The following is a 17,375-nucleotide window of genomic DNA, read 5'->3' as shown; positions in this document are numbered from 1 at the left end:
ACCACCATCACCCCACCAGCACCACACTATCAACAGCACCACCAGCATCACCACCAACCATCACCACCATAACCACCACCACCACCACCACCACCACCACCACTACTACACCACACCACACCATCACCATCACCATCACCATCAGCACACCACACCATCACCACATCACCATCACCACCACCTCTTCCCTGCCCAGAACCACAAATCCCCATCCGCCACACGCCAGGTTTCTTAAACCACCATTGCGGATTTAATAAGAACTCCTTGGGCCAGCAGACCCTCGAAATCCCTCCCAGCCCCAGCCGGGGACGACAGGAGGACACGCCGGGCTCTGAGGGACCACCCTCAGGGGCCGGCCGGTGCAGCGAGCGCCGCCCAGCACCATTACGGCGCAGCGCCGCGCACTTTGCGTAACCCCCGCCGCTCCCGTGGCGCCGTCCCCTCTCGACGCCGTCAGCAGTGGGCGGGCAGCGCGCTACGCAGGCGGCGTAAACCCTTACGAGAGTCGCCGTAGACGGCGGCAGCACTGGGACTTTGCCTCCTTTCCGTGCCGCAACATGGCGGCCCCGCCGCCCGCCCGCCTCCTCAGCCTTCTCCGCGCCGCCGCCGCCTCCTCCTCCTGCCGCCGCTGGCTCCTCTCCTCCTCGCCGGCAGCTGGGACGAGGCCGGGCTGCGGCTCCGCTGCCTTGTTGGCCCGGCCCTTCGGCCTCTCCGCCCGGGCGGCGCGCAGGTAAGGGCGGCGGAGCGGGCACGGCTGAGGGCAGCGATCGTTGGGCGGCGGGGGCGGCCCCGGGCACCCGCCCCCGGTCCGTGATGAGCCCTGAGGAGCTCGGGGCAGGGCCCGGCCGCGCTTCGTCTGTCAGGGGGCGGCCCCTTGGTGACCCCCGGCCGGGCTCAGGGGGCCGTGAGGGGGTTTGGGGCCGGTGTATTCTGTTTTTTTTGTTTTTTTTTTTTTTTTTTTAATTTCGTAAGGTTGACTAAATCGGTGGTGGAAGCGCAGCACAGATCTGAAGATCTCCCCTGCTTGTGGTACAGTTTCTCTTTACCGAGGAGCACATACACAGATGTGCAGGGCCCCTCCTGCCCTCAGCGTGTGCTGTGGCATGCTCGAGCCCTGTAGGCACCAATATTGCACAGTCCACGACTACAGATTTGCAACACTACACGTAATCAGAAACTTGTTTATGCGTGGCCTCCGAGACTGTAGCCTGTGTATCCAAAGGTCTGAGCCCGCAGGTAACTTGCAGTATTTAAAATACACTTTTAAAAGGCAAATTAACTTGGTTGTCAGAGGAGTTTCTCTGACTAAGAACAAAACCCACAATGGGCTGCCCAACATCAGGGCAGCCTAGCCTGTTTCCAGAGGGTTGGGTAGTGCCCTCGCCATCAAAGTCGTTTCAGCAGTTTGGTTTTAAACAAACGCTCCTGTAGGTGCTCTTCACTTTGTGCCAGCAGATACTTTTAATCTTTTAATACAGAGAGACAAACAAGCCTCGTAGTTCAGGACTCCTGTACAAGGCGTGTATGGTGCCTGTTTAGGTTGCTTCTCTGAGTGACTCTAATGCCTTAATAAATAGGTCTCCACTAACCTGCCGAGACCATCATTAATTTTGAGGTCACTGAAAAAAACAAAACAAACAAACAAACAAAAACACTTTGAAAAGCATTGTCAGAACTCTAAAAAAATATTAAGTTATTGAGCAGGGTAAAATAAGATGAAATGGTCTACTGAAAAGGGAAGACATTTCCTTACCTAATTGTTATATAAGACCAAGAATCCCTCAGGTCCTTCACACAGACTGAATGCAGGCTTGTAAACAGACCGGCCATCTATTCACACACATTGCACAAGCATACCCGCAAAAGAGTTCGCACAAGCAAGCATTTCAAATGTATTGTTTAAATAATACGTTATAATCCAGCTAAATGACTTGGAAGGAAAAAAACTTTTGGTTTCTTTCATACATGAGTAGTTCCTCAATTTACGTGCAAGTTATTTTTCTCTCGTCATACCTTTATTGGTTGAATTGGTTCCTGAAATTTGTATAGTCAATGTTAGTCCAGTAAAAACATTCATTCCTCGTTGTTTTTACATGTAAAGTTACCTGTATTTATGTTTAGAGGATGAAGACCTAAACAGGTAAAATTGTCAGCAGAAGAGATTCTTGTGAGCAGAGGTTTCCAAAGGGGGTCAGTGGGGCATCAAACATTATGTTTTCCTTCCCAGTTTTGTTATGTATCTTCAGTCTGTTTTCTTCCCCGTTTCCCCACCTTTCATTTTGTGATGAACAGTAGTTATCTAAGAATTCTTTTATAGCAGTTTAGATATTTAGACAGTATTTTTGGTGTCACCATGTAATTGCTGCATGTTTAAGGATTAGTTCAGATTTGTAACTTCCATATTCTAAGACTTCTGTAATAATTTAATGAAATTCTACTGGCAATTAGGGCTGTTGAATGAACCAAAAAAATCTGGAAATAATGGAGTAGGTTTCTCCACGTGCAGCAGAAGGATGCAGTTATCTTTTTTTGATTGTTTGTTTGAAGGAATATAGATGGTACTTGGAAGTAGTGGCTGAAGATGCAGAAGGGCACCTTTTTTAAGGGAGGAGTGGTGGCTGTCAGGTATTCTTGCAGTACGTGTCCTGTTTGCACAGGAGGGACAGCGAACAGCACTTACAGCTCTTTGGTGCTCTTCAGTTTGTTTGCAGCATGCTTAATTTAGGGTTGTCTTCGTGTAGGTTGGTAACAATGGTGATAGGACTGTGGCAACCATGTGAAGAAATGAATTTTATTTTACAGGCAGCTTAAAAAAAAAAAGAAAAGAAAAAAGGTTCAACTAAGCATGAATTGGGATGTTTTATGCAAATCACACAAAATACGTTTGGTTCTTTCTGGTAATCCTGAGGCTATTTATGCTTGCGCAAGACCTGGCATTTGTTTCACATTAATTTTCTGTGACTACTTTGCAGGATGGTGTGTGTGGTTCCCACCCCCCTATGCAAACGATGTCTGGGTAGCCAAAAGCCATGTTGCTTGAAACTCATAAGCCCTAAATATCATTTCATGTAGATGTGGTTTTTCTTTTAATGGTATCTCCCAGTCATCAAAAAGGTCTGCACGGTGTGTGTTTTGAATGTCTGACTGACCTGATTATTTATTATGTACATCCATTTCTGAAAGTATTTTCACCAGTCAGGCTCATGCACAGTAAAGCCTCGGTGACTTACACTTTTTGAATTAAACTTTTTGGCTGTGGGAAGAGTAGCGAAGGTGGCAATAGCAGAAAAACAGATCCTACTGGAGGACTAAGGTATCTTTAATGTTGTCACAAATAAATTTCAGTTTCAGTTATTAACCCGAGTGGATTAGGCCCTGCAGAAGAGATTACTTCCCGTAATGTTCTTTAACAAAAACTGGGGACTTAAAGATGGTGCTTCCCTTGTCCCCTGCCGCGTGCAGCACCGGTTGGGCGCGCACAGCCACGGTGCTGTTCCACAGCTGGCCGGAGCTCGTCTAAGGTTGTGGCTCCAGGACGGGGGATCCCGTTCCTGTTTCTCATTTTGTGGTGGGCAGTGGCCCTTCTGTCAGTTCCGTTTGCTGGGTTAGCTCAGAGTACTTCGTTTTTGCGGTTGGTTTTCGGCCAGATTAGCAAAATGAGTTCACTTGCAGTTATATTGGTCTAAGGATGATGCCAAGGGCAATTCAGAGTGGGGATCACAGAATCATCTAGATTGGAAGAGACCTCCAAGATCACCCAGTCCAACCTCTGACCTGACGCTAACAAGTCCTCCACTGAACCATATCACTAAGCTCTTGGATGCCCCAAACCATCTTTGTGTGTTAGAAAGAGTTCAGCCTAAGCTGATGATGAAACTTCCTCATAAAGTTGCAGTAACAGTTGTTTTAAGCAGCTGTAATCGGTAGGTCTGACCGTGTCCCTGTTGTGATGTTGGTGTGGCTGCAGGCCTCTGAAGGCCAGCTTTCAGCCCGTCTTCTTGCCACCGTGGTTTACTGGGTGACCATGGGAATGCTGGCGATGCGAGGAGCCAAGGAGGGGCAGGAGGACCGTTCTTCTCGTGACGCTGTGGTGTTATCCCAAATTAAAGTGTAATCACAGATAGTTTCAGATATGTTTTGAAAAGTGGCTTAGGGGGAAGATGGCTTACCTTTTACAAAGGTTCTTGTCATCTCGTAGGATTGTGGCCAGACATCTCACTATCTGGTCCATGTTACTGGTGATCGCATTATCCTATAGTAGAGGAAAAGGGTGTGTTTTGGATACTGAACAAGTATTTAGTGCTTACCATGGCCAGAGGATGTCCATAAATGCAGGCACACCTGCGTCTCCTGTTAGGATCATGTTTGTCATATTGACAGAAGTACTTCAGTATATCAGAGGGTGTTTCAGTGAGCTCTGGAAGAGCTTTTTGGAGAACTTAAAAAAAAACAAAACAAAACAAAACTGTTAGTGGTTTCCTTTGGCTGTGTGAATAGGAGCCTATACCTTTCTGGATGCAATCTAAACCCATCAGACCTAAACCTGCAGTGAAGCTGACGGTTGGTGAAGGTGGTGGATGTTGCACTAGCATGTCTGAGAAGTGGGTGCCCATCTCCTGGGTTGTGCTGTGGGAGGTGGTGACCTGAACAGAGGGGCGGGAAGAAGAGCAGAGTGGTTACTGCTTAAACCTCCTCAGGATGGCTTGCTGGAGGCGCTCTGGTGACATCACAAGTGTGACTGTGTGACATTAATTACGTTTTGTAAAGATACATCTTCTAAGATTTCTGAATTTTATTGTAGTGCATGCTCCAGTTGAGCTATGCAGATCTGCAAGGTCAACCCTTCATTATCGATTATCATTTTGAAATGAATTCAGAATTAACAGTAGCCCTTGGCTGTCTCCCAGAGAATGGGCTGCGGGACGATACGACTAGGATTGAGCAATCACGGCACCTCCTGCTGCCAGCTGCCTTCCAGTTGTGGCATGTACATTAAGTCTGGAGCAACAAACGTGTTTGTTTTTCAAAACAGACTTCAACTTTAATTGCTAAAATTACATTTTCTTTTATAGGTGGTTCCAAAAATAATCAACCTACTGATGTTTCAGTAAGGCCACTTCTAAATTTTTGTTTTCATATTCAGCCTTACGAGTTTCCTTATGAGTTTCCTAGGGGGTGACTAGATTTTCAAGCTTGTCTGCTTTCCGTGTCATAGATCACTCAAAGCCCACAATTATTAAAAAGAGTTAGGGTAATACCAAGCATGCTGTTCTTAAACATGGATTTCACATTGAAATAAAGATGTTGCATTAGCTTCCTTTTTTTTTTTCCCTATATGAAATAAAGATGTTGCATTAGCTTCCTTTTTTTTTTTTTCCCTATATCTCTCTCATCTCTTAGCAGATTTCTTCCCTGTCTGCCCAACAAGTATTTCTTGTTTTGCTTACTTACTGTGAGAAAGAGAATAGTCTGTTTAAACAAACAAACTCTATTTTATTTACTAGTATGTTAAAAACTTTCCTTTTGCTTTGCATGTGAAACAACGTAACATGAAACACCAAAAATCCCTGTTTTTTCCATATCAAAAACGTTAGTCTTAAGAAATTTTTATGCAGAGTACGAGGGAAAATTTTTCTTAAATATACACAATTGTCTGAAAAGCAAAGCAGGAAGCCTGTTTTTTTGATGCCCATGTCGAAATTTCAATGACCTTTGCTAGAATAAATATTTACAAAGTGAAATCCTAAGAAAACCCGCGCTCAAAAAAGCAGAATGCTTTTGGAGTATTTCCATTATTGTGAGGAGAAGTGAATTAAATTTTGGAGTTAATAAGTTAGAATGCCTTAAACTCTAAGCAGAAGTGGGAAGACCTTAACGTTGATCTAGCAGATAATGGTGAGAACAATCAACATTTTGTAAATGCAAAGCAAGAGTCCCCAGAAAGGTGTGAAGAGAAGCAATTAACTGTTTTATTTGGCAAAAATGCAAATAGAGTGCCTAAAATAAAATAGCTCTGACTCTCTGTGGTGAAAGGTGATGCATCGGGATTCTGCATAGCTTCTAGTGACAAAACACAAATGAAAGGTTTTCTTGTTGTTTTCATGTCTCAGGTACAGCAGTGAACGCCTCTACCTATAACAGTTTGTAAAAGTCAGTAACTTCCTTGGGTTTCTGCACCCTTACAGTTGGTGCTGGTTTCTGTTGTAGCATTCGATCAATTTTTAAAGGTCTAAACAATTTTTGATTTGTTTCTTTGGTTTTATTACATACTTTTCTTTTTCAGCTCAGAAGATAAAATAACCGTTCACTTCATCAATCGTGATGGTGAAAAACTAACGGCCAAAGGAAAACCTGGAGATTCACTGCTGGATGTTGTTATTGAAAATAATCTAGACATAGATGGTTTTGGTAAGTAGATTCCTTGAATACCGTATTCAGTGTCAAGAAATTATGGTGTATTACCAGTTTATTCAAAAATATTTATGAGTTTATTTGTAAAACCTAGGTGGACTTTATTTGGATTCTTTTCCCTGTTATTTTCCTGCAGGTACATAGAATATTTTGGATCAAGTTCTAAACAAATTATTTGAGGTGAGCTTTTGAGTGTTAAAGGAGGGCAACATGGACAGAGTGCCATCAGGGTGGAATCTGGAAGATCACAGAATGGTTTGGGTTGGACAGGACCTTAAAGCCCACCCAGTTCCACCCCCGTGCCATGGGCAGGGACACCTCCCACCAGACCAGGTTGCCCAAAGCCCCATCCAGCCTGGCCTTGAGCACCTCCAGGGATGGGGCATCCACAGCTTCTCTGGGCAGCCTGTGCCAGGGTCTTAACACTCTCTTGAGTGAAGAATTTCATCTTAACATCTAATCTAAACCTACCTTCTTTTAGATTAAAACCATTCCCCTCGTCTTATCACTGCACCTCCTGACAAAGAGTCCCTCCCCAGCTGTCCTGTAGCCCCATTTAGGAACTGGCAGGCCACTGTAGGGTCTCCCCGGAGCCTTCTCTTCTCCAGGCTGAACAACTTCAACTCCCTCAGTCCTTCATCTCGGAGCTGCTCCAGCCCTTTAATCATCCTCATGGCCCTCCTCTGGACATGCTCCAACAGCTTCCCGTCCTACTTGTGCTGGGGGCCCCAGAGCTGAACGCAGGGCTCCAGGTGGGGTCTCACAAGAGCAGAGCAGGGGGGACAATCCCCTCCCTCACCCTGCTGGCCTCGCTGCTTTTGGTGCAGCCCAGGACACAGGTGGCTTTCTGGGCTGTAAATGCACATTGCCAGATCATGCTGAGCTTCTGACCAACCAACACCCTCAGGGCTGCTCTCAATCCACTCTCCACCCAGCCTGTATTTGTGCTTGGGTTTGCCCAAGATCCAGGACCTTGCATTTGGCCTTGTTGAACTTCCTGAGGTTTGCACTGACCCACTTCTCAAACCTCTCCAGGGCCCGCTGGATGGCAGCCCTTCCTTCCAGTGTGTCAACTGCACCACCCAACCTAGTGTCACCCCCAGTCTTGCTGAGGGTTCTCTCAATCCCAGTGTCCACGTCGCTGACAAAGATGTTAAATAGAGCTGTTCCCAATACAGACCCCCTAGGAACTCCACTCATCACTGGTCTCCACTTGTTCCTTGAGCCGTTGACGACAACCATCCAACCAATTCCTTACCCACCGAGTGGTCCATCCCTCAAATCCATGTCTCTCCAATCTGTAGACAAGGATGTTGTAAAGGACAATGCCAAAGACTTTGTGCAGGTCCAGGTAGAGGACATCAATTGCTCTTCCTTCGTCCACCAATGCTGTAACCCCATCATAGGAAGCCACCAAATTCGTGCAGCAGGATTTGCCCTTGGTGAAGCTGTGTAGGTTGTCATCAGTCACCTCTTTGTTTTCCATGTTTTCCAGGAGGAAACTGATTTTGCTGGTCACAGAGCTGAGACTGACTGGCCTGTTAGTTCCATGGTTGTCCCCTTTTTTCTTTTTTAAAAATGGGGTTAGGTTTCCCCTTTTCTAGTCAGTGGGAACTTCACCAGACTGCCGCAACTTCTCAGATATGATGGACAGTGGCTTAGCAACTTCATCTGCCAGTTCCCTCCAGATCCTTGGATGCATCTCATGAGGTTCTGTGGGCTTAGGCACCTTCAGGTTCCTTAGGTGGTCTAAGCTGATCTTCTTCTGTAGTGGGAGGTTCGTCACTCTCGCAATCCCTGCCTTTGCCTTCTGTGAGTTGGGCAGTGGTACTGGAGCACTTGCTGGTGGAGACAGGCAAGAAAGTCATTAAGTACCTCAGAATTCTCCATATCCTGGGTAACCAGGTCTCCCGTTTCCTTCTGGAGAAGGCCCACAATTTCCATAGCCTTCGTTTTATCACTGACATGACTGATAAATGACATTTATCATTTTATCACTCGTAGAAGCTTTTTTTGTTGCCCTTGACACCTCCAGCCAGATTTAATTCCATCAGGGCTTTAGCTTTCCTAACTTGATCCCTGGCTGTTCGGACAAATTTCTTTATAAAGATGAAAGATGCCACCTGCAAGCTCTTCTGAGCTGAAAGGTTCTGGAGGCAACACACAAATGGTGTATTTCTAATAGCGTCAGGTTACTTCTGTATTGTCGTGTGATCTTAATTTGTTGTTTGCCTTTTTATAGCAGAAATTTCTGTGGTATTTGAGAGCTGAGTGAAAGAAACGACCAGATACGTGTCACGTCGCAGGGGAGAGCAGAAAGGTTGCTGCTTATAAAAAGGACAGGGGTAAAGGAGGCCAATGTGCTGGTGGAATTCTAACTCAGTACAAGGTCTGTTCAAAATCAAAACAGGAGGAAGTTATAAAACGTTTATATTCCGTCAAACTTTGGACTTTCCGTGGTTAGTTCCATGAAAGTTACAGGATTCAGACTGTGCAAAGCCGGCTTTCAGAACAGGTATTTAAACGAACATGAGTTTAAGAAATAATAGTGCAAAGTAAAGCAGGAAATGGAATTACAGTTTGCATAAGTTAATACATAGCATGGAGCAGTTACAGGAAAAAAATAAGTATGTTAGTTCACTACAGCTTGCAATCTGAGGTATGTTTTATTGAAGTATGAATACATTTCACTGCTAGTAATAATCTTTAAGACAATTCTACAGAATCTTGCTATGAGTTGTATACATTTGGGGAAGAAGAGTTATAAAAACCTGTAACATTGGGATAACTAGCTTTATGTATCATTTTATTAAATGTATCATACAGGCTTTTGACTAGTCTGCCTGGATTCTACAGTTAATATTCTCTCAGTTTGTGTAAGTACCAGCCATTTTAAAGCAGTGTGGTAGGGAGGAAAACTAATGCTGTCAGTAAACTCTAAATAATGTCCAAGGTAAATGTTTGACATACTGTAGCAACCTTTAATTATAACATAGGCTGCACCTGTTTCAATAATGATTTGATAATGAAGCATCACACTAGGGCAGGGGAATAATGCAATGGAATAATGCAAAACTATGTTCTGTGTTTAGAGGGGACAAAATAATGAGGGAGAAATGTAAAATGTAAATCTTACCTATTTACTTCTAGCACTAGGGGGCATCCCACGTGCAGTAATAAAGAGAAGTATCTGTGCATTAAGACTTTGTAAAACTGTTGTATGATTCAGCTGCACTCGATTCAGTTGCTGCTGCTGGCTTTACAACTGCAAAAACACCTTTCACTGTTTAAACACAATGGTTGGTGTGATTTTTTTAACTTATTTTTTACTTATTACTATTTTCCCCAACATTTAGACACTTAAATTGTTGATGTGACAACGTTTACATTATTCAGCCTTTTACATTTTATTAAATTATTTTTCCACATTTGTTTTTATGTACTTGAAGACATGATACTGGATCTTCTAGTACAGCATCATGCTTGCTTTGAATATGTGCTACTGATACTGTTATGAAGTGTAACAGCACAGTGCTTTCTGTGTGGTTCTTATGATCTGATGATGAATCCCCCTCTTTACTTAAGTAGCTAAAACCTATATGTATATATATAAACCTATATATATATATATATGAAGCAATTCTTCTGAAATACAGTAATTTGGAATTTGAGTTTTCTGTTACCTTGCTATTTTCTTTAGGTGCGTGTGAAGGAACGTTAGCCTGTTCGACTTGCCATTTAATCTTTGAAGACCACATATTTGAGAAGCTAGATGCAATTACTGACGAAGAGATGGACATGTTAGACCTGGCATACGGCCTCACAGAAACGTAAGGCACCCTAATGCTTCCCTACATCAAAGAACAGAAAGGAGGGTTTGCGGATGGGGCAGTCCAGTATTTTTAGAATACCTTAATCAGCTTTTAATGAATAGCTGGATTCTGTTACATGGATACGACCGGCAAGTTTAGCTGTTGTTTTTCTGAATTCATACTGATGTCAGTACAGTTGATGGAATATTCATGACAATACTGTCAGTTTTTGTAAACTGAAGAGTAGCAGTTTCTAGCGCTTGCTCTTTTGTCTGATGCAGAAGCATCAGATACGGAAGTGTGACCAAAACCCCAGTTCCTTCACCAGAAACTTTGCCAGTGCATTCGTGTATGTGAATTTCCTTGTTCTTGTTTCCCTTCTGTTTTCTGTCTCCATCAGTGTGTATCCAGTTAATGTACATTATGGATATTTTTACATTAGCATTTTAGTTTGGGTCAGATCTTCTTTTCACAGATGCACAAAATGGTTGAGGTTGGCAGGGCACTGTGGAGGCCATCTGGTCCCACCCCTGCTCAAACAGGAACACCCAGAGCAGGCTGACCAGGACCACGTCCAGGTGGCTTTTGGAGATCTCCAAAGAGGGACATTCCACAACCTCTTTGTTTTTTCAATGCTATTTTTTTTACGTGCTAGTGAAGTAACCTTCTGTTCTGCAGCTCCCCGCTGTCACATGCCTTCTGACATGGGAGAGTCACAGCCTCGTCACTCCGCATGCCTGTTCCTAGGGGGCCGCACTGCTTGCTGGTGTGCACATAGCCTGTATCGTAGAATATAGCCACGTGAGCTATAGGCAGCTACACCGAGAGGTTTCTTAAGCCACTTCCTTCAGGTTTCAAAACAACTGCGTGTTGGAAGTCTTTGAGAATCTTTCCAGTGGTTTCAGAGGGCTTTATACCTGGCCTGTATAGCATTTATTTTTTAATGTCTCTGCAAAGAAGTATTCTGAATTAACTCATTTATCTCCTTGTACCAACAATGGGAATCCTGGACAAATGTTTTCTCTGTAAGGGTACACTTTCTTGAATTTCAGCCAGATCTTAACTTTTTAGGAGGTTGTGAAGGCAAATAAGTAAAGCTGAGAAACTTATTTCAGCTTCATTTTTTTTCTTCAACCATCTTTTAGTTAAAGGTTTAAAGCAAGGGTGTCTTACTGAAGAACTGAAAAACAGTGGAAAGCCAGAGCTCTCTGTTTAAACACTATTTTCTCTCAAATTTCTTCAGACTAAGTTAAGTTTTAGACCCTCTGAAGGCATATGCTACTTGTGTCATGTTTTCCTAACATCATGTGTTCTTCCTTGTGGCCAGGGATCTTTCATGTGTGCGAGAGGAAGACTTTTCTGGAAGAGAGTGCTTTAAGTGATTCTCATGTTTGCCATAGCTTGCCTGGTCTCGTGCTGATACAAAGCTTTGCAATGGAGATGTGCTGCCATGCTCTGTCATAAGTCTGAGGATAAAAGTTTTTTTTCTTGTCAGTGACTCTCTGGAACTGGAAGAGTTTCAGCTAGCAGCTGCTGTGAAAGTTAATGCCTCATAAAATGAGGGAATGATTAGAAAGGCTAAAACAAAATCGTTTTGAATAACTGCAATATAATGGAGGTTCCTGAAAGTAAGAATATGAGAGGGGAGGGGGGAAAGTAAACACTGGCAAATTAAATGTTTAAAAAGAATACTGAAGAAAAAAATAGATGAGAAACAAGAATATTTTTCTAGTTTTTAGCAGGCTGTTTCAGCTTATCAGAAGCAGAAAGGTTGTCCTTGTGAAGAACTAATAGCTGATGTAGAAGGTGCACTTATAAATAGATATGTAAAAACAAAGGTGTTTTCTTTTTTTTTCCCATTGTTTTTTAGTGGAGATGTTACAGGATGTCTGTGCACTGGAAGCTTTCTTTTCAGGGAACTTCCTGGAAGATCTGTGTCTAACTGATGTGTCCGTGGAAGAAGTACTACAGCAAATAAAGATGTAGGAACAAATGGGAAGGGCTAGGTGGCATTCACCCAGGAGTTCTAAGGGAACTTAGTAACTGACACTGCTGAGCTACTGCCCGTGAGGTTTAGTTAGTTGGCTTAAAACACCTAAATCACCAGTGTGATCTCAAAGTCATCTGTGCTAGATTTTACGTAGTGGTCATGTTTGTGAATGACTCGAGAGAAGAGATGAAGAGTAAGATGACGAAGCTTGTGTACAGTATTGTGTTACTCTGGAGTAAAGTCAGAAACTGGCTGTGACAGCACCTAGAAGGATCTTACGTGGTTGAGTGATGGGAAACAAAATTTGGTGTTAATAGATGCAGATTAATGCATATGGAGAGGCAGGTGGAACAGTGGTAACTGCATACTTGAAACGAGATGGCAGCTAGCTAAGCCTTTCCAGGAATGTTGGTTTCAAGTTTTTTGTTTGTTGGTTTGTTTGTTTTTTAAAAAAAGTAAATGGATCAGCAATATGAGGTAGGACCAGTTAGGAAACCAGAAAATACTATTACATGACAAAATAGGGATTAAGTGTATCTTTGTATTTGTACAACTCTGACTTCCTGCCTCTTTAAAGAAAAAAAATAGAATGAGAAGAAGTAAAGGGAAGGCCTGTTGAAATAGTTAAGGATGAATGGCTTTCATGTAGGAATTAACTAAATCATTCTTTCTTTTGTTGGGGGGGAGGGAGGGGTCCAAACTTCTTAGGCTGTCAGGGGAGGGGGGAATCTGGTTAAAGGTCTATCAAATTGCAAATGCTGTGGATGACGGTAGTTTGTTTGTCACAGTGTTATTTAGCTCTACCTAGTGCTTTGTTTTATCCTGTAGCAGGCTCAAAAAAAGAGTGTTATTTCAAATTAAGTTAACTCTGTTGTCAACACTGCAGTGTACATATGCAGTTAGCTTTGGTTCTAACTGAAAAACAGAAATTTCAGCCAAATTAAGCCTTGCAAACAAGTATCGTAAATTGCATCTCTCTAGGGGATTAATTTTTAAAGATACTTTTACGCTTGCATATTCACAAGGTGAAGTCTTCTGCTAAAATATATATTTATGCATATATTACAATAATTTGAAGCTGATGCATACAGTCACTTACACTGCTTTCAGGTGTAGCACTCAGCCAGGATCTTTAACAGTTGCTCTCTACGTGCTTGAAAGAGTTCTGTGCACATATTAATGTGGTATCTTTTTTATGATCTCTCTGACTACATTCCTGATTAAATTATTATTCAGCTGGTGACATGGAATATTGTACATCCTTGCTAACACTTAGGTATTCCTAAAAATGAACGTGTATATGTTAAATTAGCTGAGTTCCTTTAGAAAGGTGGGAGTAAGCCTTAGACTCCAATGTTTAAACAGCAAAGAAAGACACTGCACGTTGCTGGACTAAAGAAGCAAAACTGGAAGAGAGGATTCATTGTGTAATAATGTAGTGATTATTGAGATTAAATACATTTTTAAAGTTCCCTATATCTGTCTTACCCAACACACAGACTGCATTAATTCACTTCTTTCTGTGAACATAATGTTTTGATTGGGTCGGTGAATTTGTAGGATCATAAACGTGCTTGTCAGGATATATTCGGGTTTCCGCAGTGTGTTATCATCCACTTGGTCATGTTAAAAACCTGACCCAGTTATCCTCAGCTGTAGTTTGCTTCTTTGTTTATGAACTGGTAAAAAGTTGGCAGGCTTCTTTAGTATATGTAATTTCTGGCAAACACTGTGTTAAGCCTGCAAGGAGTGAGTTCTGAAGAGATCAAATTTTAGACATTTTAAAGACCCTGTAGCTATCGTTTGTACATGTAATAGGGTAGTTAATATGTCCCATGTGGTTCACGTGTACTCTCCATTACCTTATCACAGAGCTTTTTTTTTTAACAATGTTAGTCATAGGAAGATGCTGCTTCTTAGATACCTGCTTAGGCAGCAGCTATGTTAAGAGGAGGTAAATGAGAATTTTGTCTTGTAAATAATTAGGAAAAAAAGTCTAGAACTCCAGGTAGAAGTTGGTGGGGGAGGTTTGACTTGGACAAGAGCTTTTAGAAAGATACGAGGGATAGAAATGGAAAGAAGTTCCTAATCTCCTCTCAGTCAGGTTGTATGTAGCTTTTTGACAAGCTGTAAAAATTCGGTTAACCTAAGCTGTCAGGTGCGTTGTTCAAGTGCACATTCAGTTTTCTCAGGCTGTCTTCAGACCCTGGGTGGGTTAGGTTGTGCTTTTACTGAGGTTGTCCTTCAGGTTAATTGCCTTTGTCTCTTCAGAGATGCTGAATTCCCTTGGGAGATCAAGTGTCTGTCCCTACCCTTGCCTGTGAACCACCGAAAAAGGAAGGGTCACCATCACTGTGTTGCATCAGCAAGTGTGAAGCACTTGGTGTTCCACTTCCAACGTGCTGAAGCCTGTAACCTAAGAATGTCAATCAGTGAAATCAGTGACCGTGACTAATGCCACATATCTTTGCACTGATGCAAGCAGTTTACTACTGGTCTTGATTAAGACCGTGCACGAGGGGACTGTTTCTGGATCACAAAGTGTTTGGGATGGCTGGATGTCCGGGAAGCAGGGCTGGCTGTAAGTACTGTGAGATGTATGACTGGCTGGAGCTCAAGGCGATGTTATTTCCTTACAGATCACGTCTAGGCTGCCAGATCTGCTTGAAGAAATCAATGGAGGATATGACTGTTCGAGTACCAGAAGCTGTTGCTGATGCTAGACAATCAGTAGATATGAGTAAAAACTCCTAAAAGAAGATACCGTAGGAGTTTTAAAGAAGCTTAATTATTTTTATAACTTATTTTTAAATGTATAATTAAATATGGAAACTTACATAATTGTGAGTTATTTTATATGACTATCAATACTAGATTAATGCTATTTTAATTTTCTGTATAGAACCTCCTATATTTTTACGCTTAAGATGCAATAATACTTCTAACCGATCATTGGACTATAAATGTTATCAAGTGTATTACAGATTTCATATAATATTAATCTGCCAAATCCTTTAATGATGTTTGAAAACTGAATCACTTCTGCAAGACCTCTAAAACCCCTGGGCATTGCTGGGTTTCAGACCTAGATCTGTTAGAGAGCACAACTTGTAAGACTGCACGGGGTCTTTTTAAGTGATGCCATTAAAGGTGGTGTGCTCAGAACTAACTCACTTTTTCAGTAATTTTGATACTTCCTTAGCAAATAGTGGATTTTCAGGGTAGGGATTTTACAAACTTTAGGAACTCCTTAGAGATGTGACAAATTCTGTCTCACAGAAATACTGTTAAAATCATAAAATCTAGGGGCCAGTAAAGAATGTGGGCGCCTGCAGATTAACCCCTGCGGTACGCCACAGATGTGGAGATCCACATGGCTTAGAGTAAAGGCTTGGAGCTGTCTAACGGGAGAGCACAACCAGAGGAGGTGAGTGCAAATTCTTGCCATTCTCTGAAGCTTGGATGGCTGAGTCGGGGTTGAAGAAAGCAGGGTTTGTCAACATGATGTTTGTTCTGAATCATTGTCTCTTGCTTTTCCTGTTTTGAGCTTGTTCAGGAGGCAGTCTGATGTTAGCTAAGGCACTCAGCGTGAAGAGAGTCCTGGATTCTGTGCCTTGCTCCCAGAATCATTTCAGTGATTGATGTGAAATGACTAGGTACATTTTTTTCCATAAAGACGCACTAGGTTTCCCAGAAGGGGTAAGGAGATCCCCGTGGTGGGATATCACGTGGAGTGATGATCGAGAGCCTTCAGTTGGGTCTGGGTTTTGTCATTCTAAAGTAGGGCAAAATGAAATGACGTCTCTAAGACTCTATTAGTTTCTCTTTTTTTTTTTCCTTTGGCCAAAATAATTAAATGAAATGGCTGTCACTGATACAATAGAAGATCATAGAAGATTGTAGTTGTTACTGTTATGATTTTGGGCATATTCTTATGTCTAGATCATGTTTATTCACATTTGAATGATCTATTGTATTCATTAATGCTTTATTTGAATTGGTGACAATGACACTTAGACATCTTTTCTTGCATTATTATATTTATGGGAGAGGGGGAAAAATACTATCCAGTGTTGAATATTGGAATTATTTTGAGCTTCATAAAGCAAAAAAAAGGACCTTTTATGAAAAGAAATATTTTCTAGAACTATATTGAAAATAATAGATGTAGTTTGGAATCCTTGATCTCCTCTCTGAGCAGGTATTTCTTTGTTTTGTGGTGATCACTTGGGACCTCCCCCTAAAGCAAGGTATGCTTAATGTGGTCTGCTCAGAGACCTTAATCGTTAGGGGTTTCAAAACTCAACTTGGTATCTCACCTAATTAAAAATAGGACTTAAGAGTTTAAATATCCTGACTTCAAAAGATGAGGAGAACGAGGTTGGGTAGAAAGGTGGAAATAAATGGAAGAAGTGTTCTGAAGATACTGCTGCTTCCTTTGTAACTGCTGTGAGTAACCTGAGTTTAGAAGTTACCCCTCCCACCATCACATAAGGTAAATCGGCTCTCAGTTTGTGTTGCCTTTATTCTGAGTTCATTTACATACAGCAGTTCTTACTAAATAATGAATTTTTGATTTATTTTTTTTACATGAGACACAGATCCTTAGCTTCCAAGAGAGAACTCAGGTCATAACCAGATGTACTGTACGTCCTTACATAGGAGAGAAAATAAATCTGAGGTTTCAGTATAGCTCTGGCATTTGGGGTGGGGTGTGTTTGGTTGTGTGGCTTTTTTGTTGTTGTTTTGGTTTGTTTTTAAACTTACAGCACACGGCACTTCTCCTTGTGGGAATCTTATAGTGCTTAACACGGTGTTAAACAAATGTGAAACAGCTATCATGCAAGTTTTCCTTGTAAACCAAGGTGGTTTCATTGTGTGTTTCGTGTGATGGTTGTGTGTGTGTTTCTGGTTAAAAGACTTCTGAGTCTCCCATAGTGTGCTTGTGGAAGGAATTATTTAGTACAGCAAGGCAAAAAAAAAAAAAAAAAGGACACTTCAAAGGTCATTTTGAATTCTAGAGGTGTCCCGTAGTGCATATAAATGGAAATCTCAGAAGGCAAAAGAGCCGTCATGTAATCCCCAAGATGTACATCCGGGATATACTTGTTTCCTTATTGTCAAAATGATTTGCAAATAAATCTTATTTTATACTACTTTGA

At 42.1% G+C, this 17,375-nt stretch overlaps 1 protein-coding gene across 1 annotated transcript; it reads left to right on the top strand.

Annotated features, from left to right (window-relative positions):
• The first annotated feature begins 448 nt into the window (after positions 1 to 448).
• On the top strand, positions 449 to 17,375 carry FDX1 (ferredoxin 1). The gene is made up of 4 exons (XM_048047055.2): positions 449 to 730; positions 6,284 to 6,408; positions 10,112 to 10,241; positions 14,853 to 17,375. The coding sequence occupies exons 1-4, from the start codon at positions 558 to 560 to the stop codon at positions 14,965 to 14,967; spliced, it is 543 nt and encodes a 180-aa protein (XP_047903012.2). The 5' UTR covers positions 449 to 557; the 3' UTR covers positions 14,968 to 17,375.

This window comes from Anser cygnoides, chromosome 1 (assembly GCF_040182565.1).
Source record: "Anser cygnoides isolate HZ-2024a breed goose chromosome 1, Taihu_goose_T2T_genome, whole genome shotgun sequence".
NCBI lineage: Eukaryota > Metazoa > Chordata > Aves > Anseriformes > Anatidae > Anser > Anser cygnoides.
The sequence above is the reverse complement of the archived record's forward strand: the minus strand, read 5'-3'. Positions and strand labels throughout refer to the sequence as shown.

Bases quoted from the DNA above. Each gene is read 5' to 3' on its own strand.
- FDX1 (XM_048047055.2), top strand. From the start codon at position 558: ATGGCGGCCCCGCCGCCCGCCCGCCTCCTCAGCCTTCTCCGCGCCGCC. The intron at 731-6,283 runs GTAAGGGCGGCG...TTTCTTTTTCAG, and splicing joins TCCGCCCGGGCGGCGCGCAG to CTCAGAAGATAAAATAACCG. The intron at 10,242-14,852 runs GTAAGGCACCCT...ATTTCCTTACAG, and splicing joins GCATACGGCCTCACAGAAAC to ATCACGTCTAGGCTGCCAGA.